The sequence below is a fragment of the Triturus cristatus genome, chromosome 10 (assembly GCF_964204655.1).
Source record: "Triturus cristatus chromosome 10, aTriCri1.1, whole genome shotgun sequence".
Lineage (NCBI taxonomy): Eukaryota > Metazoa > Chordata > Amphibia > Caudata > Salamandridae > Triturus > Triturus cristatus.
In genome coordinates, this window is record NC_140593.1 from 953,227,686 (window position 1) to 953,251,040 (window position 23,355).

Consider the following 23,355-nt stretch of genomic DNA (forward strand, 5'->3'; position numbering starts at 1 on the left):
ATTTAATAATGCCGATTTCGACTGGGAAACGACTAGAAAACAATGAAAAAAATAATTAAACAACTATTTTTAATAGTTATTAAAAATCAATTTCAATGGAGAAGTCCCATTTTTGATAAATATTAAGGACTAGGTACTTTTGGACAGTTACCTTTTCCTGTCTGGAATCTCAGTGGCACATTTCCATTTGCTTTCCAACTTCTTGCCAGCCAGCAATAAGCATTTGGATTTGTGTGAATGGGTCCCAGGCGCAAACAATAGGGTAACGTGAATGGGCAGTGATGACCCATCTTAACCTGACAGGGTGTGGCTGTGAGCATCCTTTTTGACAATGCAATGTCAAATCCAGCTTGAAAGGACTGCTGGGGTTTTACTTATAACACCTGCAGTGCACCTCAAAGAGTCCTCCCAGGTCACAGGCAGACGTTTGCTAAAACCTGGGCACAGCCCTTCCTTTGTCCGCCCCAACCAGCAATGGTCCAATCATAGTGGGTCTTCTTTTGACATTACAATGTCAACGCCTGCTTGACAGGTCAGCTGGAGTTTTACATATAACTCTCTGGGCACACTTCAAGGAGCGAGAATAGTGTGGCAAAACAACACTTGTATATCCACTGTATGGGTGCTTGAAAACCTTGCTTTGTTCAACCACACTTCTGTCTCTTGGTTTACTGGGGGTACAGTGACTGCTCCAAACTGGATTTTAGTGTTAGATGTGAAAGTACAAGAGAATTACCATAGGACACTCTCCACACCCTCCCCAGCCTTCAGGGCTCAAGTTTAGTGTGCCCAATGAATTCTGCCATCCTGAAAATGCCCAAAGTTGGCCCAGGAAACTTTACCCCAATGGTAAGGGTATGCCCAGCAGTCATTCTTACTCACTAGCTTATGCTAGGCATAAATGTGGCCTCTCCCGATACCCACCTCAGAACACTCCTGGACCTTGGGAAAATCAGGAGAGGACTGAACCTGCTGGCTGCTACCTGAGACTATCCTTGGAAGACTAGACATGCTCTCCGGAGAAAGAAGTGGACTCCACGGATCATAAGTATGTTAAAGCTACAGGGACACAATAAGCTACAATAGGCCTTTTTTGCAACTACTCAGCTGACCAGTGGCAATTGGACATGGATGTGACCCTGCTGTTTGATCTCTGCTTGACACACTGTGAGTCTTTAAGTGCCTCCCCTGAGGTCTTAGAATCTTTAGAAGTGTGCTCCTGTGGTGGATCGGCTCTTAAAAACTAAAGTCAGAAAGTAAAATCTGTGACAAAGATGAACCTGGATGGTGTATCCGAACTAAACTCCATTGCGGTCAGTATCAAATTGCTCCTTGATTCTGGTCTTCCCTGACATTTACTATCATTGACACTTTCTGCTTCTTGGTCGCTATTACACCTAAAAAAAAATCATCTCTCCCCTTCCCCTTATTGGAGTTTTCAACATTTTTGTGTCATCTTGTTTATTATATTTTATTCTACTATTTGTAATTCACTTTGGGATTTTGAGTGTGTTGCATCTTGACTTTAATGCTGTTTTAGTACTGAATAAATACTTTACACATTGCCCTAAGTTAAGCCTGTCTACTCTCTGCCATCGCTACTACTGAAGGGTTGTGCTCAGGTTAATTTAGTGACTTTGAGATGGTTCATCTTGACAAGGATTGAGATTGTTTTTGAGGTGAGTAGTCACCCATCACAAATAACAATTTATTCTTCTAGATGTAATCGCATCCACTGGTCTGTGGCAAGCCAGAAAGGAACAGGTTACTGTAGCCTATTCTGTTGTGGAGAATGGCGGCTAGGTTTCATTGATTTTTAATTCCTTGCAGTGGCATTTCTGTTACATTGAGTACATATATTGGCCCTTTGAGTGTACTCGATTGTTGAAAGTCTAAGAATCTCTTTCGTGTACTGCCTATGCTTAGTTAGGCATGTAGATTGTAATTAGGACTCCCGATTTCATGGTATTTATTTTTTTAACATTTCTGTCTGTATTTATCCATATTTATTTTTGGGACATTTTATCTGTATTTATCCATATTTATTTAGTGTTTTGTGTATAAATTAAGTTGTAAAACTGTACATTTCCATATTTATTTAACTGATAGACACGCACTCATACTTTGATGTCTGTCGTGATTTAGCTATTTAAGCTGCCAAATATTTTGTAACAATACATCCATTAAATATTAGCATTATACCACAAATGTATGTTGACATATGCCATTATTTAAAGGCATTTCATCCTGTTTTTTGGTTTCCCATGCTGTCCATCTGCATAGCTGTTTAGCTACAATTCATGAAAGACAGCACGGAGAGTCACTTAAAAGAAGCACAATTGTCTGTATTTATCCACTTTTAAAAATAAATGCAGACAGAATACACATTTTCTCTCTGTATTTATCTGTAAAAACGGAAAACAGGGCGCCTTAAACGAAATAAACCTAAATAACAAGTATTAAAGCGCAAATAGTGTGATATAAGTAATTCAGTAATAATATTCTGATGCTGTAATAATAAACCAGTTAAAAAAAACAATTCAAATATTATAATAAAACAAATGAAATATATATTCAATAGATTCATATATTTTAGACAACTTATCAAAAGTACTATTTACTTAGGAATAATATATTATGTCATTGTATTATGATCTATAAAACTAAAGTGCATTCTGAAGGCAAATCTTCTTTGGTACTCCTTACCTTGCATTGTGCTTGGACAAGCGTACTGTTTATCATGAGGATAGAGGGCACTGGACGAAACATTTAGATGCAGGGAACTGAAAAGTGTGCACTACTATCGGTCGATGGAAATGTTACAAATTTGTGTGGCATAAAGAAGTTATCTGTTGCTGTTTAATACATACCAGGGATCTGTTTTGGGGACAGTCCATGAGTAAATGTTATGCATTCATGCACATGACTGTTGGATGTCTTGAGGTCGTATGCCCTCTAAATGTGAAGCCTGGCATTTGGACTTTGAATAGGAGCCATATAGATGACAAGACCTATGTTGATGCCATGAGCGTGCACGAGGATTATGTCCATAAGGCAGACAGGACACAGAATGTGTGTTGAGGCCTCATCTATATGAAATTGGTGCGTTGTAGGCTGCCATTCAAGAGAAGTGGAAAGTGTGTATGTGAATTGCAGTAGTGTTTAGAGGATTTATGTTAGCCATGTTTATATGTGAATTATTCAAAGAAGCTTGGAGTCTACATTTACTACATATCCAAACAAGCATTGTCAATGCCAATAGGTTTGACTTTCAACGAATGTTGTGTCAAAATGTGAAGCCTTTCAAGTAAATGGCTTGGGAATAGATATGTATGTGTGTGGAAGAGAAGAACTGTAGAATAATATTGAAATATGTTAAAATGTCAAGTGACCGTTGTACTGTCCAGCCGACGTAAAGATCCAAGTAAGTAAATGACTGCCCTCCTTACATTTGTGCCGCTGCCAGAGAAAAACAGCATACATTATCTACTTATCTGTGACACCTTAATATCATTCTAATGTCATATGTGTGCCCCGAAAGTTCAACCTTACACAGCTGGATAAGTAAACAAAATGATACAGCTATGTGGAGGGCAAGCACTTCTTTTGTGGAAGCACACAACTTCTACTCAATCAAAACATGTACTTCTGCCTCCAAACATGTGGGTGGAGCCAAAGTCCCTCCCTAGTGATTCTCACATAATTTTCTGGCAAAAGCGGCGTAGTCAGACCATAAAAATGGTTCCATATGCTATATCTTCACTGATGCAATAATGGATGACAGTTAAGAAAGTTAGTATGCTACTGTTGATAATGTCTGTACTTAAGCCATGTGTAATGTCTTCATGGGCAAGCTTGGCAATGTCATTTGTGATCTCTTCTGTTATGTCATGTATAAGGTAATGGGCATTGCACTGAATAATGGTTAAAGTTGTGTTTGAATCCTAACTTAGGGCCTCATTATGATGGGGGATGGACTTCAGTCCATCCACCATCATATCGGATTTGGGACCGGCCGCCTGAGAGGCGACCTACCCACAATCTGAATAATCATGTGATCGTAACAACAGTAGTCACATTCTCTATCTTTTGTATTGCGTCGGGGATGCTGTCAGCTGCCCCTGCCGCAATCCCAAAAATATGGAGTGTACATAAACCTGCACGACGTGACAAGCACGATGCGGTGCCTGCCACATGGTGCAGGGTTATGTAGGGTACCCCCCAGGGCTTATGTCCCTGCCCCAGGGATTAAGGGTGGCCCACTATGGGCCCCCAAATCTGTTTTCACCAGTCATTTGGCGGTGGGTTGACCGCCGCAGAACGACCAGAAGAAAGGGATATTATAATCCCTACGGCGGCGACTGACAGGCACTGCTGCTATTCAGGGACACACGGTGAGTCCGGGCTTTTGGATTGAATCCGCCCTTCTGGACTGTGGTGGTCGGTCTTTCCGACCACCACGCTTCTCTCCCACCATAATTATATGGCGGGGAAAAACGATTAACAATGGCGGAGGGACCGCCACCGACAGCCTTTCGGTGGCGGTCCCTCAGCCATCGTAATGAGGCCCTTAGTAACTCTTTAGGTTTTACCACTGGGAACTTTAAAACTGCCTATTAATGGTTTTTCCCCAGATAATGTAGGGGGTCATTTTAAGCATTCTCCTTCTGGCAAAGTTTAATGAGAGGAAGTGTAAAGCAGAAAAGACACTTCTGGTAAAAACCAGGAGCTGTAGCAGTAAGGTGATCAGGTAATAAGGCAGACCTCCGAGTTGTTGTGGGCAGTGTGCCCCAAAGCATTATATGATGCCAGAGGAAACATATGGTGATGACTTGCATAATTTATTTTTATGAATCCCCAGAGGTTTCCAAATATTGTAAAATTTGCTTCTGGAAAAGTTAATCTTAGCCCATCCATTTGCTGGACAATTTAAATGACCCCTTAAATCTTTAAAGTAGAACGATGCACATTACTTTCCCGGACTGCACCTACGTAGCTTTCAAAAACACAAAATGTAACATAACACTGTTTTTATTTTCCCTTTTAAAGAGCCTGAACCGTTTGTGGCGGAGCAACTTAAAAACGTCAGTTTAACTGAGGGAGAGGACGCAGTGTTTGAGTGCACCGTGTCCCACGCCAAGCCCACCAACGTTCAGTGGTACCTGGCTGGTGTTCCACTGCAGCCCAATGAAATGAATGAGATATCTGTGCACAGTGGGACAGTTCATACCCTGACTCTTAGGAAAGTGGCACAGGAAGACTCTGGCGATGTCCAGTTCACAGTGGGGCAGAGTACTTCGGTGGCACAGCTTGAAGTGAGAGGTAATTTGCAATGATCAGCGTCTGGGTGTTTATTTAGTTGTAGATTATGAGCCTTTGCATTTGCCTCTTTGTCTTATTTCTTTTTAGTTAGTTTAGTTCCTTTTATCATTTATCCGATGTCTACATCAAGTCTTTTGACTGTCTATCCTTCTGTTCTGGATGTCTTCTAATGTTCTTCCCTTTCATCCCTTAAAATAGATATTCTTTTGTCCCCTGGCTCTTACCACCTCCTCGCTTTCTCACACCGATTTTTCTGCTTTATTAAATCACCCTCTTGCCTGCTAGAGTAGCATAGCCTTTGACTTACCTAACGTTTTCATTCCATGCATTTTAATCATGTTGCTTTTAACCTCTGTGACATTTGATCTTTCACTTCTATTTCAGTTAGCAAATTATCCGTTCAGATTCTTTTGTGTTTTTTGCTCCTACTAATCTCCCATCATCCTTCTTTGGATCTCCTCTCTGAGCATTCCATCCAACCTTCACTCGCTCCAAAATATAAGTTTGTCTTCTTTTCTTATGTCATTGGGACCTTGATGACTTCCAATCTCTATTCGCTTTAAGATCCAATTTTTTTAGGTGTGGCTACAGGCAACATGTAATCAGTTCTTCATAAAAGCGCAATAAGCTCTACAGAACACGTGAGAGCGTCAAGTCCTGCGCTGACTTTTTAATGTGTTTTTCATGGTTTACCACTGCTTGGACGGCTGCCATTAAAGCCATTGAATTCTGTGGATGATTACATTGGCCACTTTGTGTTCCTATTAGGTTTTTGTGAATGAGGTATTTAGTCATCCTTTTGATGACCAGCCAGCATTGGTATTGTTGTTTAATGCCTTTTTGTTTAAGAGGTGCTTTCTGTTTGGATTCCTTAGACGTCATAAAGACACATTGCTATTTACTAATCACCATTGTGAGTTCTTTTTTTTTTCTTTTTTGCTGAAAATGTTGGATTTACAGCTTTTTCTTTGCAAATTAAAGAATTGTACGAACATAGGCTTTCTTAGTGATGTAACAAAAATATTGTTCTTTTGTAAAAAGTGCATACTATAGAATACTTTGCTGTATATTTTAAGTTCAATATATTCAACTAAAAATTCATCTTCTGACTTTTTATAATGCTCTTCTATGAGGCTGCAGCTGAACTCTGCTGTTGCAGTCTGTTCAGCAAAGGGACCTTAATGTTAGCTTCCGTATTGTGGTAATGTAAGACATAGGTGTATTATGGTATTTTCGTTCTTGGAACGCTAGACTGAACAATACACTGAAAGTCGCCCAACTATTGCCAAACATTTCCCCTAATAAAAAGGGAGACCTACTGGCTTTCCTAATTCATGTTTTAGAAGTAATTACACAGAGAATAGGCAGTAGCATATATAGTTTTTTTTTTTATAATAAATTATATAATTTACACAAAGTAAGTGTAAAAAGACAGCAGAGAAAAAGAAGTAGACAGCAAGTTCCAAGTAGTTCAGTTAGCCACTTCAACTTCAACTTCAACTCTGATCTAAAAGGCAACATTAGGAGTGTTCTTTATCGGGGGCAGAATGATTCAAACACAGACATTACTTTTAGACATACAACATCTAATGAAATCAGGAAAGATAAGAAACTCCAATTTCTGTGCCTTTTCTCTATTCCTCCTCTTGCGCATCTCTTTACCCTCCTATTCTCTATTCATACCCTCAAGTTGCATTTTGTCTCCACTGAGCCAATGTGTTCCTTAATGCTTCTGATCTTTTTACTTTTCGTGCTCCCAAACCTTTCAAAATCTCCTGAAACTTCTCCATTTACTCAAAGCCTATCCTCTTCCTTTCTCCTCATGGTGTCTAATTTATAACTTGCTTCCACCAGTTATTTCTGATCGACTGTGTTTTAGTTCTATGCATCTCTAAGGTGAACATCCTTTGTATATGTGATAAATAAATACATGGAGATAGGTCCTTTAGAATGGCCTGCTGTCTATCAAGAGAAAATATTTGCCATAATGTCTTTTTTTTAGGTTTTGTATGACATGTATATTAGTGATGGTATTTGCACTAAGGAACACAGAGCTTTGGGATACGGATTCTTAATAGCTGCCACCGAATCCTTCATATATATCTCATTGTTGGTTGTTTTCCTACCCCGTCTGCATCTACCATTGACAGGGAGGAGGTATGGGAATAGTGGTGTTGGGTTTGACTTGGGTCAGGGAGAGCTGGCAAGCTGGATCACTAATGTCCATTTCTTATTTAGTGCTGCCCCATTCACCAAGCCCCGCTCAAGCACATGTCCTTTGTAACCTAAGCGTCGGTACTGCCACTTCATTGCGTGTCTTGGGGCTCAAGCAGTAACCAAAGAGTAGCAGGTGTTGAATCCACAATGCCACTCATGCAAGATATACTCCTATCATGTCTCATCCTCCAGGGCCACCCGTGTCCAGGAGGAGGTCATTGGGTTTATCCATATTGAGTTTGACTATCAAGTCAAGTGGGTGATATCTCACCATATACATGTGTGAATGTGTCTGCTTGCTCATATATCTGCCATCCTGTGTGCCTGTGTTCTGTGTGTGCTTCTGCATGCATCTGTGTTTAAGGCTTTGCATATGGGTACGTCAGAAAGGGGAGGTTTAAATCTTGCCTGAGATGGTTGTAAATGAGCGTTCAAGACATATGCCATGAGCATGTTCAAACATTTGTGACATTTGGTGGTAGCACATTATACATCAGGCTGGGCATGGGTAGACAAGTAGGTACATGAGCATACACTACTGAATCTGGGAAATGTGAACTGTTTCTACCATTTGACATATGCTGTCTCTGCTTGGGCATATCTGGAACCAGACCACGTGCAGCTGAGTAGTTCCCATGTAGTTGTACCTGGGCACGTGGAGCTATTGCTGGCATATGACTGTGGAACAAAGGTACATGATAAAGCACATGAGAATCTGGCATAGCAGATGGACATGAGAGGCAGCCCGAGCTAATTATTGCATGTTATTGCTTACAGGACCTTATGAGGTAATACATTGATATAAACATCTGTAAAACACATGAAAGCTGCACATTGGAAAATTGAACTATTCCTGGCATGTGTCGGCTGCACATGGACATTCAAGCTTGAATCCAGGCTTCTTTGACTGTCCGTTGCATGAACAGTTTATGAGCAGTTTCTTGCATTAATAAAGTAGCATGTGGGGCAGGATCTGCCTGTAAGGGTATTCTTAAACAGGAATTCTTGAAGAAATGTGACAAGCTGTTTTTTTAATAAAAATAGTTAATTTACTTAAGCTCATATTTTGGTGACGATTTGATGAATTTCCTGAAAATTGAAAGGTATTTGGGGAAGAATATGAAATTATTTAGAAAATGACCAACTTGTGTTTAGGAACATAATGAATTTGTTTGCTAACAATGCAAGCCAATGTGTGTGGTAAATTTGTATTACTATTTACTGAAAATGAAATGATTTTTGGAGACAATTGCATTTTAGCTTTTTAGGTCCTGACTCAGATCCTGTACCAGAACAGGGGGACATCCCAGGATGTTGACAATGATGAGGTTGATGTGCATCGCTCTCACCCCCCTCATTTAGTGCGATTGCCTTATAAATTAAATTACAGAATGCCAGCATGACACCTCGCCTGAGACAGAGCGTGACTCACCAGCTGGGTCAACAATGTAGAGTTGGTAATTTACCGTAGTGGCCCGAAGAGTAGCCGAGGCACTAGAATTGCAGCTACGCTCTATTGAAACCAAAACAAATGTTCTAACAAAGATTTTGCAGCCTGAGCCAAAGACTTCTGAGCCTTTACTTCATTTTAATTAATAATACCTTCATGGATACATTGATACCTGCTTGGTTGAAGACCTTTTATTGCCCACATGTGAATATGCAGGTGGCCAGACGTCCCAGACTGGAGCCTGGTGATCCAAATTTTCTCAACAAGCACCCCTTCCCAAATAGACTTATTGTACAGGCTTTGGCAAGTAACGTGAATTCAAACTCATTTGCAATGACTTTTCTGAATAAGAATCCAAAAGGATTGATGCTCTTGCCAAGAGCATGTTTTCTTCTACCAGTCTAACACTGTGATCAGTACATGGTGTTTGAGTGCATGATCATTACACACATGCTCTTTGGGACATGGATAGCAAAATCTTGGCAGCAGTCTTGGGAGATCTTATGGCCTCTGTGGGCCAGACGATAAACAGGGCACAGCCAAATACATTATCCATGCAGGTCTGGATACTACGACTGCTACAGGTACCAGTGTTGTCCCTCATCAACATGAATGGGTGCGATCCACAGGATGTTTCGATTGTGTAACAGCATCTCTCATATATATGTATTTTTATGTGCCCCACTCTTTCAGGGATAAGGGCAGCTGGGCTGCAATGCACTCCTTAGGGCTTTTGACCCCTGCCAGCTTCTGCATCAATTCCAAAAGTTAAGAGGCTAATCCAGAGGGCTGGCATAGCATAGATAGAAACAGCCTTCACAATGAGTTATGTAGCTGATGGCCCAGTCCTTTTGAGGTCATGGGCGCAAGTCTGGCAGGCAGCGTGTGGGCTAGCAGGGGCATCAATGGTCCTATTAGTAGGCCTGGGTGGTAAATTCCGTTCCACTTGCGGAATTTCGTGTTCCGCGGAGATTACGGAATTGCCCAAAATTCTGCGTTCCGCGGAGAACATGGAATTTTTTGCTTGTTCGCGTTCTCAAAATGCGCGTTCATGAGATATTTCCCCCCGAGCACGCAAACAGCGTTCGCGAACAGGATAAAAGCTTCGCGAACAAACAATTCCACGTGTTTGCGGAGATTTTTTACCGTTTTGCGGAGCTTTGCATAGCGCGACTATGCAAATTCCGCCCACCCCTACCAATTAGTCTTTCAACAGGCACCAAACCACTTTAGTTAGCATTTTCAGGCAAGCATCTGTCCATTCTGCTGCAGAGGTGTGTCTGTTGCTCTCCAAGGATACCACTGGGAGGGTGGAAAAATTAGAGGGCTGTTAATCTCTCATTTCATCATTTTGAGGTGGGACTAGGGCTTCAGGCCTAATCTGGATCTTAAGTCTCTGAATGCCTTCCTGTGGAAGGACAATTTAAAAATGCTCATGCTGGCCGCAATACTGTCTGAGCTGGACGCCGGCAACTAGAGTGTCTTTGGACCATCAGGATACATATTTTTTGTATACCCTTCTGCAGTCCCTCAGATGTTATCTGCAGTTCAAGGTAGGCCAAGAGCATTTTCTGTTGTGGAGCTCTCTTTTGGCCTCGCAGTTACCCATGGGTGTTTACAAAAGTGATGGCGAGGTCGGAGCCCATTTTCAGAGGTTGGAAATATTAGTGATCCTGTACCTTGACTGTTGAAGGCAGGCTTGCCGCAGTCAGTAGTGTGGCAGACACTACTTCATACAATGGCGAGTCCTTCGCCGATGTTGCCTTTCATTGACGCTATTCTGTACACACTGGAATTCAAAGCTTCCCCTCTGCCCTAACATTTCAGACATTAAGGCTATGATCCTGATATTTCAACCACAGTCCTGGATCTCAGTGAGAGTAGTTCTGAGCCTTCTTGACCTCTGAGTCTCCTACATCTCCTTGGGTGGCACATGCAGGCTCTGCAATTAAACTTTACGTTTCAGCATGCCCAGCACCAAGAAAATCCGAATTACACCATTCGGATTTCAGAAGAGATGGCTCATGATCTGAAGTGGTTGCGATCGAGTGGTGGTTCTCTTCCTCAGCCCTAAAAATGCTCAGTCTCCTGCGTTTTGCAATCTTCATTCTCTGCCTCGAGGATCTCTGTGGTATGCGTTCCACCACTGGTGGAACTTAGGCCTTCTGCAGGCATTCCCTCCCCTGCCTCTGCGTAGATTAAAGCAAAACTCATTTTGGTGACCCTAGATTAGGCTCTCTGGAGCTGGTACTATGAACCTCTGAGCCTGAGCATTTTCACTGCACTTAAGCTTCCCATTTGGGACAACCTTCTGATCAGAGCAACAAGTCAAGATGTTTCATCTGAACATTTACAATCTACACCTTAGAGAGTTGAGATTGAGAAGACTGGCAGAGAATCTTTGACATTCTAGCAGAAATGGTGGATATCATTTTGACTTCTCCCCGCCTTTCTAAGAAAATCTATATACTCGGGTCATTGAAACATACTGATCCTTGTAAGACAAAGTTGTCTTATGTGCTACTGTTTGGTTTGCCTAACCCCACCAATATTGTTCCCTGTTCGTTGTGAGCATTTAATTATCGGCTCATTTGACCTTTTTTTTAATCTGTATGATCAGTCCTCATTTTTCAAATTGCTTGTAGTTATGTTTTCTCAGTGGAACCTCAATCTGTTATTAGCCTTTTTGTTGTGTTAACTCTTTGGGGCACTCCATGGCTGCACTCTACAGCTTTTTATTCTGAAAACTGCATTCTCATTGCAGTTATTTCTATTTTGTCAGTTCTTCCTTATCCAAGACAAACAGGTTTTTCTGACACATTCATCCTTTCTACCAAAATTGCTATAGGCCTTTCATATGTGGGGAAGTTCATTACACTTCCTATGTTCTTTTTCCTCATACCGAACCATGGAGGCAGGAGAGTCAGTCCAGTTGAACCGAGTATGTGCCTCTTATCTTCTATATTAACAGGGCTAGGAAGTACCATATCGATGATCAGCTGTTCGTTAGTTTCACCGGTGCGAAGATGGGAAAGGAAGTCCGGAAGTGAACCTTATCCTAAGAAATTGCCGTATGCATCAATTTATGTTATGCATTGGCCAAAAGAGCCTCCTGAGAACCATAGGACTCATTCCATTTGGGAGAAGGCTACAACCATATCTCTAGCTCACAGTGTTTCTGGTTTGAACATCTGCCAAGCTGCTTGTGGGCTTCCATCTGTACTTTCACCAGCAGCTACTGTTTTCATTGTCAGGTCTGCAGTGAAGACCATATTTCTAGTTTGAGACTGCGGGACTCCCTGGGGTATCCCTCCATACACCAACCTCCTTTGGGTGCAGTGCTTTGGCACTGATTCAAAAGGTGAGGAATTTCAGGTAGAAGTATTCAACAAAAGAATAAGTAACACTGATTCTTATATGCAGTCTTTCTTTCTGCTGTTTTCTCACTGGCCACCCTATTCCATGAGTTTTGAGATTTAATAAGATCCTAATTTACACTCAGTAATTGGCAGTTACCATAGCAGTCTTATCAGTCAAGTTTCCATAATTGAGGGTTTGGAATAAAGGCGGGAGACTGACATAGAGGTTTTGCCTATATGTGGCTCTGCATCGTCTTGTTCAGGGTAGGATAGAGCCACTAAGAAAGCAAGCCGAGGGCACAACCTGCCAGCATGCAGGAGCCGTTACAAGTTTTGGGATCCAGTCTGGCATAGGAGATGATTCAAAAGGTGAGGAACCTTTTGGTAAAATAATCTTTAATTAGCTAATAAAAAACATAAAAGTTACAAACATACAATAGAAAGATCCATGACAGACAATTACATACATGATAAAAATAATCAATCTCCAAGAATAATTAGTCTCAACATTCTAAAAACACACGAATATTAAAAATTCTAAGTAATAGGGCAATAGCTAGTTTAATCAAAATAGCGGTACAGGCATGCAATGGCTCCAGATGTAAATCACCCCTTCTTTGTCTGAGTCTAACAGTAGATATAAAAAAACTAGCAACATTAAAACAAACAAATTCATTGGGTAGCATTTGCAAAAAGATAAAAGCGGGTCTAGCCTGAGTGAACTGTCTCCATTTTAGTAGAGGAAAAGTAAATTGTCTTTGGGGAAACACAATAGAGGTCACAAAAAAGCACAAAGTGAAAAGTATCCTGATCAGAGAAATTGTCATGGATACATTGCTCTAGATTATTAACTTTATTCCATCTGATATGGTCTGCTAAAAACCAGTGCAATTGATTCAACCTAAAACAGGTCAACATAAAGCAATGCTGAGGGTTAGTCACAGAAGTAAGGTATGGTTCAGCGCACCTAAAAGTAGAAATAATAACATGCAAGCAAACAGATAATTATACCAATTCTGTACACTCCCTAGTACTCTGAGCTCTAGCACAATAATATTTTTTAGCCCACGATAAATCACCCCCCCTGCTGATGTTCTGAGGGTGAGAGTACAGGTCAGCACGACCCAGCTCCTGGCAAAAAGATCTAATGTAGGCCAGCCGTGATGTAGATTTGGTTTTATCCAATAGCATACAATCCCTCAAATGAATCCTATTAAGCTTCAGATCAGGATTGGACCATAACAAAATCCACCTTATCAGAGACCGTAAATGCGAAATATAACCAACCCCTAATTCTTCATGTATCACAAAGGAAGCTGTAGATTGGGGCCCTGCCAAAGGGCGTCTCAAAAACTTGTTTTCAATTATTTGCAAGTCCAAAGTTTTTTTATAGCCCCAAATGTCACTCCTGTATGAGAAATGCATTTAGACTGGTGATTTTGAATAAGGGCCTTAATTGGTTTTGCCTCTAAATTACTGGAAAAATTCAAAACTGAGGCCACTGACTTGTCAAAAGCATTTCTTTTATTTTTTAATGTTTAAAAGCTTTATTTGAATAATGACAGAAAATACTATATGCCAGCAATACAGAGAATAACATATTTAAAAGAGTACAAAACAATAAAATGGCTAGCAGGAAGAGAGAAAAGAAAGCTGTTTAAATTTTATAAGGAAGTAAGGAGGGGAGGGGAGAGGGAAAGGGAGGGAGAGGGAGAGGGGGGGCAACTCTTACAAAGTGGTAAGATATAATATTGCATATCTACAAAGGAATGTGAACAATGATTATATTATAATTAATAAAAAACAATAAGTCAACAAGGATTAGAAGAAAAGAACAAAGAAAATAAATGTTTAAGGAGGCTTAAAAGTTTCGTAATTTAAACGAGAATCATTTGTTAACGCTAATTTGTCTAAATAAGTAGTGAGTGGCAACCAGAAGAGCTCCCTATTAACCATCGGTTTGCAAGAGGAGGCAAAAGCAATATCAAGTCGGTGAAAATGGCAGAGACTGTTCCACCAGTGTTGGACAGAAAGCTTTGTTGGAGTTTTCCAATTAAGAGTTATGTGCTGGAAGGCCAAAGCTAACATAAGGTCCAAAAGACCATGTTTATGAGTGGGACAATCTAAGGAATCAGACAAACTTCCAGAGAAAAGAAGAGGAATAGAATAAGGAATGAGAATATTAAACAAGCGAGAAATATAGGACCATATTTTCCCCCAGAAGAGAGAAACTGAAGGGCAAAGAAAGAGAAGGTTCATGAAATCAGCATTAGAGAAGCCACAAGTCCAGCAATTTGTATCAGTAGAGTGGGTAAACCTAGCTATAGAAATAGGAGTAAAGTAAAGTCTATGGTAAAGGAAAAACATAGATTGAGTAAGAGAGGCAGAACGAGAGATTTTAAGAGAGAGGGACCAGAGTTTGTCTCAAAAGATGATAGTTCATTCACATCCCAGGTCAAATTCCCATGTACGTTCCAATTTAGTTTTGGTACGATCAGAATTAGGAGCTAAGGAGAGTTTATAGATGAGAGAAGCTTTGGGAAGAGTGAGAAGAACCTTAAGAAGAGGGTTTTGGTGGAAGAGAGGGAAGAGAGTAGAAGATATCAAGAATCATTAGGATGGAGAATTTCTGGAGAAAGGGGCGGGGACAGTGAAAAGTAGCTTGAAATTGGGGGAATGAGCACGGAGATAAACCATCAAATAAATTCTTAACACAAATTATCTCCTTTAATCTCCAGGTTTTCCAAAAGATGGGTCTATTATTAATAGTAATAAGGGAGTTATGGGAAATAGGAGATTCTAAAAAAGATTCTCTAGAGACAAATTTTGGTTGGATCAAAGGCTTCAGCAGGGAACGAGTGTGTTTAAACAAGGGGAGAGAGGTATGAGCGGTTTTGGCAGAGAAGGCTAGAACTTCCTTCAAAGAGAAGGGTAATAGCAAAGCACGTTCCATAGAAAGCCACAGGGGGGGGGGGGGGCATTTCAAGGCCTGACGAAGGTAAAAGGATTTGTGATAAATGCGAAAATCAGGGAAGTTCACACCCCCATTAGACTTTGTCTTGCGAAGAAATGATAAGGAGATTCTGGCTTTTTTGTTTTTCCAAAGAAATTTGGAAAGGCGAGAGTCAATCTTTTTAAAGTAATAGGCAGGAATATGGACAGGAAGCATGGAAAGAGCGTAAATCAATATAGAAGTAATCATCATCTTAATTGAGTCTAATCAACCCCACCACGAAAGAAAAATAGGGTTCCAAGAGGAGAGTAGTTTGTCAATCCGAAATAGGGCTTCAGTCATATTTAATTTAACAGAAGAGGTGATAGAGTTGGAGAACCACATACCTAAATATTTGATTTTGGAGCTATTCCATGCAAAACCAGTGGAAGAGAAGGAGTGTGAAAGACAACATTTTGTAAGAGAAAGAATTTCAGTTTTATCTGAATTGATTTTATAGCCCGATACAAGGGAGAATGAGGTTAATTCTTGTAATAAGAGGAATAGAGGTTACGGGATCAGAAACGAAAAGTAGGATGTCATCCGCATAAGCGGAAAGTTTTTAAGTGTTGCTCACTGTAGAGAACCGGGAAATAGAAACATTGTTGCGAATTGAGGATAAAAAGGGTTCAAGAACTAAGACAAAAAGAAGGGGGGATAAAGGACATCCTTGGCGGACCCCACGTTGAAGGGAAAAATAAGAAGAAACACAACCATTGACTAGTACCGAGGCTTTTGGGGAAGAATATAATAAAGAAATAAGTGAAATCAGCTTGGGACCAAAACCATGCCACTTCAAAGAGGCAAATAAAAAGGACCAATCGACCCTATCAAATGCTTTTTCAGCATCAACAGAAATGTCCGCCAAGGACGTGGAAAGAGAATGGATTTTGTTCAAAACATTAAGAAAGAGACGGGAGTTATCCGAAGTCAATCTACCCTTGACGAAGCCACACTGTTCCTTACCCACCAGATGAGGCATAAGAGGGTCTAGTCTCAAAGCAAGTACTTTGGCAAACGGTTTATAGTCTACATTGACTAGGGAAATCGGGCGATAGTTCTTACAAAACATAGGATCTCGGATTTCTTTGTGTATAAGGCAAATCGTGGCCTCCTGAAAAGTACCTTCTGTCTTGCCGGAGAGAAAGAATGAGTGAAAAAGGTTTAAGAGTTTAGGAAGTGATACATTAGAGACATGTAAATAAAATTAAACTGAAAAACCATCTGGACCGGGGGTTTTCCCTTTCTTTAAATCATTTAAAGCATTAGATAATTCATTAAGGGATAAGTGTTTCAAGAGCTGAAAGATTAAGGTGATCATTAGAAGGGGTTGGGAGTTTGTTGAAATGAGATTTAATAAGGGAGGTGGGAGGGGTAGACTCCGGGGTATAGAGGTCCTTGTAAAATAGCATAAATTCATTAAGAATGTCCTGATCCTTGTGAAGGGCAATACCCTCTGAGGAATAAATAGTATCGATTAGAGTACGGTCTTTACAGGGCTTGAGATAATTTGCTAGAAGTTTACCCACTTTATTATGTCCACCGTAATATCGAGCACTGCTACGAAGGAGTATGGAAGATGCATTATCAGTTGAGATTTTATTAAAATTTAATTTGGCATGGATAAGAGCTGGTAAGACTGAATCCACCTATGAAGAAGTATAGAATTTGTGTTCTAGGGCTTTAATGTGTGCAAGGGTAGCTTTTTGTTGTTGGAGGAAACGTTTCTTTTTTTTTTAGACAAAATCTATAATGAAACCCCTCGCTGGAGCCTTAAAGGAGTCCCATAATATATGGGGGGAGGAGTTGGGGTTACTGTTTAGGTCAGAAAATTCACTAGCGAAAGTAATGAAAGAGGAGGAAAAAAGCGGATCAAGGAGAAGAGAATTGTTAAAACGCCAACGGGAGGATGGGTCGGAAGAGGGGTTCCACTAGTTCCCCCTGGGAGGGAGGGCTTACCTTGGGGTCGGAACTGTCTAGCCTATGCTCATACAGAATGTTGCTTGCTGGTCATGGTTTGGTGCGGTCGGGGGGGTTGCGGGAGTTGGGGGGGGGGGGGTCGGGGTCAGTTTTTTCATCTGAAGTGCATCTTCAAGTATTCTACTAAAGTAAAATGTCAATGATATCATGGTTGTAATGCTTCGGCAGGTACCTCTGGGATTTCAGGGGCCTGCAAATTATAAACTATTTTTTTTAAAAAACGCCAACGGGAGGACCTGGGACGTGGAGGGAGCAGATCAAGATCAGCTACAATTGGGGCATGATCAGAAATAACAATAGGTTCTATAGAAGAAGATAATAGATTTTGAGATAAAGATTGAGAGAGAAAAATGTAGTCTAAATGGGAGAGAGAGTTATGAGGGGGAGAGAAAAAGGAGAAGTCGAGAGCATCTGGGTGGGAGAGTCGCCAAGCATCAACTAAATGTGTTTGGGAAATAGTGTCAAGAAAGCATTTATGCATTTTATGAGGAACAAAGCGTACTTGAGATTGACGGTCCAGAAATGGGTCAACAACTTGATTGCAGTCCCCTCCTAGTATAAAGAAATCATCACTAAACTGAATACGTTTCTGTGTAATCAGAGGACAAAAGGAACAATCAGGTTGGGTAGGACCATAAACATTGAATACAGTCAACAAAATGTTATTACTTCACTAACAACCATCTCCCTTCTGTATCAGTCTCTTGCGATAAAACTTTACAAATCAACTTTTTATGGCATAAAATGATAACACCATTTTTCTTATTGGAAGTAGGGGAAACTAAAACTGAACCCACCCAACCTTTTTTCAATTTTAATGCTTCGGATTCTGTAAGATGGGTCTCTTGTAGGAGCACCAAATCAGGATTTAAGAAGCAAGATGGGATAGTATTCTTTGTCTCTTAAATGGGTTAATAAAACCTTTTACATTCCAGGAAACAGCTCTGAATGCAAAAACAACAGTTGATGGACAGAATGCAGAACAATGTCATACATTCACCCCAGTACAGAGATCTGGGCCTAAATCCATTGTTTTTTTGCTCACCGTTCCATTCCAGTTTGAACCCAGTCATCTGCAAATCAGTCTTGACCCTGCGCCTCATGGGAACAGTCCAGCCCGAACTGCCAAGCCAGGTACTCCCTGGACTGAAAACAAGATCAGGAAGTGGGGAGGCTTTAGATTCACATATCACTGAGGAGGAATGGGTGCTCCACTTTAAATCCATGTTTGACAGCCCTACGGAGCATATTTGTCAAGAAGGTCGGGATACAAATGTTCCTGTAATAATTTTTGAAAAGTGTGAGGTTTTGGCTGGCATCGCAGGGCTATCCATTAATAAAGTGCCGGGCCCAGATGGCATCCCTCCTGACCTATTTAAGTCCGACCCTCCGTTCTGGGCCCCGGTACTGGAGGCTGTGTTTAACGCAGCGGCTAAGAATGGCTGTCCTCAGTCTTGGGCCTCTTCCACCATCGTTCCTGTTTTTAAGAAGGGTGACAGGAATAGTACCCAATGTTACAGGCCAATCTCCCTCATTGACTCAGTGGTCAAGGTGGTAGACGTATTCTTTTGCAGAGATTATCCACCTGGGCGGAGGAACATAAGATCCTGTCGGATGTCCAGTTTGGATTCCGGTCGGGACGTTCCACTGTTGCTCAGTGTCCTAATCTATCTATGTTACTGAGCAAATATACTGTTGCCCGCCCCTGTACCATCTACCTTGCCTTCATGGACTTGACCTCCGCATTTGATTGCGTCAACAGGGTTAAATTGTGGCAGTCCATGAGGTCAATGGGGGTGGATAACAGCATTGATAATTTCCTAGAGGACCTGCATAAATCAACCAAGGCTAAGAGGGGAGTACGGCAAGGATGCATCCTGGCTCCATTTTTGTTTAATTTGTACATCAATGATTTGGATACTGCACTAAGAGCCACCAGGGTTGATTACCCATGTGTAGGGCGGCGTGGCATCCCTGTCCTGCTATACGCGGACGATGCCGTCCTTATATCTAGGACCGCAATAGGTTTGCAATCTCTTAACAGCATTCTCCAGATGTATGACTGACCGGGACTTGGCAATAAGCAATTCAAAATCTTACATAATGCAAGTGGGGCAGCAACCCAAAAAAAGTTTTCAATTTAGTGTTGGTCCTGCTAAGATCCCCCGTACCAATGTATTTTCCTACTTAGGGATTCTTTTTGATGACCAACTAAAATGGGGTCCTTTGATTTTGAGGAAAAACGGGGGACTTGGCCCGGGTGAATGCGGCAATTTTTAATTTTGCGACTAAATTAGGGAAGAAACCAACAGGAGCCTTTCTGAAAGTTTATCAAGCCAAAAGCATGTCCATAGCTAGCTATGGTACTGAAATCTGGGGTTATATTGCTGCGGATACCCTCCAGGTGGCTGATAATTACTTTCTGAAACGCCTATTGTGTGTACCGCGCGGAACTTCTAACTTAGCAGTCCATGAGGAACTGGGGGTCCCCTATCTAAGTGATGTCCTTGCGGTGCGCCCCCTGGTGTTTTGGTTGAGGTGCTGGCTGAATAAAGATTTAACTCTTAACCATTTAATCTTATGAGAGTGGATGTCTCTTGATAATGCTTCCCAAATTCCTTGGCTTAAATACGATAAAAGCAGCCTGGAAGGGGTAGGGCGCGCTGATTTATTTTGTAAGCCTGAATCCATTGTCAAGAAGGACGTGGAAATAATTAGGGAAGCCTTTTTGACCTCAAGGAAATTGGACAGGGAGGCGCAGGAGATACTGAAACCAAGTGTTCGTATGTTTTTATCGCTTAAAACAACCCCGACATTGGAACCTTATCTTATGGGGTTTCTATCAACAGCGGAGAGGTTTTTATTAACCAGGTTTCGGATGAACCTTTTTCACCTCCTGTTAGGATGGCCTAAGGGAAACAGTAGAGGCCAAGTGCTAGCTCTCTGCGGTTGCGACGGACAGTCTCTGCAGGATCTGCTGCATTTTATGTTTTTATGTAAGTTGTATGAAACCCCTCGAAGGTATTTTCTGGTTCCCATTTTAAAAAGAATGAATTTTAGACAGGCTTGTCCTGCCCTTATGTATCTTCAATTGCTGAAAGAGGACTGCATTGTTTTTATAGTACGCTTTTTAAAAGCTTCTGTGAAATCTAGGGCCTGTATGGATGTGTAGACAATTGGAGACCTGCTTTTCTACGAGAGCCTGACTTGCGACGGGGAACACGGCTGATGTCCTGCCCTCCCTTGCTCACCTCGGAGTCCCGCTGCTGTTTCGCTGTGTGTAACCCTGCCGTTGCTGTTGCCGCTCTGTCATCTCGCGGCCCCGGCGTGAGGAGACCACAGCTCCCAGGCGCCCTAGCGCCCCACCGACGTCACACAAGCGCCCGGAGGCGCTCAAAAGAACGCCGCTCCCTCGGTGGAGCGGGAAGTTTGAAATTGGAGACCTGCTTTTCTACGAGAGCCTGACTTGCGACGGGGAACACGGCTGATGTCCTGCCCTCCCTTGCTCACCTCGGAGTCCCGCTGCTGTTTCGCTGTGTGTAACCCTGCCGTTGCTGTTGCCGCTCTGTCATCTCGCGGCCCCGGCGTGAGGAGACCACAGCTCCCAGGCGCCCTAGCGCCCCACCGACGTCACACAAGCGCCCGGAGGCGCTCAAAAGAACGCCGCTCCCTCGGTGGAGCGGGAAGTTTGAAATTGGAGACCTGCTTTTCTACGAGAGCCTGACTTGCGACGGGGAACACGGCTGATGTCCTGCCCTCCCTTGCTCACCTCGGAGTCCCGCTGCTGTTTCGCTGTGTGTAACCCTGCCGTTGCTGTTGCCGCTCTGTCATCTCGCGGCCCCGGCGTGAGGAGACCACAGCTCCCAGGCGCCCTAGCGCCCCACCGACGTCACACAAGCGCCCGGAGGCGCTCAAAAGAACGCCGCTCTCTCCGCGTCGCGGGACGCGCGCGGGCGGGCGCCGGACGAAGCCCGGACAAAGGGCGGGCCGTCTGAGGCCGTCAGGGGCCAAAGGAGGCTGGGCTGGGCCACCCCTCTTGCACCCGCAGCACACCCCTGACTGGTACGTTTTACATTGCTGTTGGACATATCTGGTGTAGTGCTTCATAACAGACTGGTTGTCTAGACATCTTGTTGTGATTATTCCTTTCATTTGGTAGCCATGGCTATGTTCACACGCTCGGGCAGGGGAAGCACACTAGGTGGAGGTTCTGTAAGTGGCACTCTTGACCACTTCATAATTCGCGCCTGCTCTGTATTAGAGAAGGAAATTGCAATTACAGAGCGACGCCTTTCCCTGGACGCTATAAAAGATAAGCGTTCCTCAATGGGCGCTTTTGCGCTAGCTGTTTCACCCGCACAAGCCAATACTCAAGCAGTTAACATCTTAACAGGGAATTTACCACACCTACAGACGAGGGTAGACATAAATTCACCTGGTCCTAGTGATCCTGCCCCTGTGTCATTGTTGGATCTTTCATACTCTCCCCTGTTAGTTGCTTCTCAAGTTACACCTAATACTGCTAACACTGCTACTCCATCCCTTGCAACCCCAGCGATTATTGAGCCACCGACTGTAGTGGACCCAAAAATTGTTCCTAACAAAAGGAAAAGAGTGGGTAGCGGTAACAGGGAGGACCAGACAAAAGCTCACAAGAAAAGTAAAGGCAAATCACGCACTGGTACGGGTAAGAAAGTGGGTCACACAGCTTCCCCTATACACCATCCTTCCAGGATAAGATCGTCCCCTGTTCACCGGGCTAATCTAACCACTGATACCGTTGCAGAACAACTCCCTCAACACTCTGTATCCCAAAATGACCCTGATTCTCAGCTTGCACTGATTGGTCAACTTGAAAAAACTATTAAATCCTTCTTACTTCCTATGATGGAAAGAGTGAGGTTATTGTCTGAGAGGCTTGAGAGATTTGAGCAGGCCTCTCTTGACAATTTCTTTTCTCTTAAATCTTTAATCAAGTTGCATTCAAAGATAGGTAAGGATCATGATAATACTACTGATCCATCCTTAATCACCCCTAATGAACCTATACTTCAAGCTGTATTGTCGAAACCAAATGCTGTCTTAAATCTGGGCTCAAAGAATGGAGCTACTTCATCTAACTTAAAGTCTCCATTACCCATGCTATCCTTGGGTAGCTCACTTCAAAATAACAACTCAGCCTCTGGCTCGACCAATAGTTATTCAACCTCCGGGGAATTGGGAAACTTTGTTGAATCTGCTCAAAATTTCCAAAAACCATCTTCCAATGAACCTTTACAAATTCAATCTAAAGCCCTCCCTACTGGTTCTGAACAGTCCCTACCTTGTATTGATCTCCCACCGGAGTGCCTACCATTTGTTGCCATTCTGACTGGAGTCCCGCGCCCTAAAGCCGCCAAGCCAGAATCTTACATTGAACTACATAATAAAACAATTCACTGGCTGAATGCTAATAGGCCGCTTCCAAAACACCTAAATGGGCAGGTTCTTCATGTCAGAAGGGTATCCTGGGTGGGCAAAAAACCGAAAAATACGTCTGGTGACTGTATCATTATAAATTTTAGGGACCCCCGGGTTACAAGATTAATTTGTAACAGCCAACAACCCACTATGAGTGGCATAAGATGTTTAGACCTAAACCACTTTTATTCTGATATTTCTTACCCTCATTACTTATATCCTCCTTTTTTCCAATCACCCTATGACGGTCATTTTAAGGGAGTTGGAAACACCAACGAAAGGGTTCTTCCCATTTTTGCTCCCAGTAGATATTACGATACCTATAGCCGCTATGAGCCCTATTGACACGGATTTCCAGCAGTGATAGTTACTCCTCCAGTTGCTGGAATTAATGCCATCTCAAGAGATCCTGTAGCAGTTTTTGATCCTGATAAGGTTCCTTTTCAAATTGGTTCAAGTCCTCACACCCTACAGCACTGCCCAAACCAGACCTCAACTTTCCAGGATACTAGCCACCCTCCACGGACTTCTTCTTGTACCCCGATCCTGGTTACTACTAATTATTCCACCTCACC

General features: G+C 42.3%; 1 protein-coding gene across 27 annotated transcripts in view; it reads left to right on the top strand.

Annotated features, from left to right (window-relative positions):
• OBSCN (obscurin, cytoskeletal calmodulin and titin-interacting RhoGEF) overlaps positions 1-23,355 on the top strand; it is a 1,809,553-nt gene that overhangs the window by 663,020 nt on the left and 1,123,178 nt on the right. For 23 of the 27 annotated variants that reach the window (XM_085628811.1, XM_085628818.1, XM_085628815.1 and 20 more), the window contains one exon: positions 5,050-5,322. The exons of the other annotated variants lie outside the window; for them this stretch is intronic. In XM_085628811.1, coding sequence (XP_085484937.1) covers positions 5,050-5,322 — 273 coding nt within the window. The remainder of the gene's footprint in view (positions 1-5,049; positions 5,323-23,355) is intronic. 27 annotated transcript variants of the gene reach the window in all.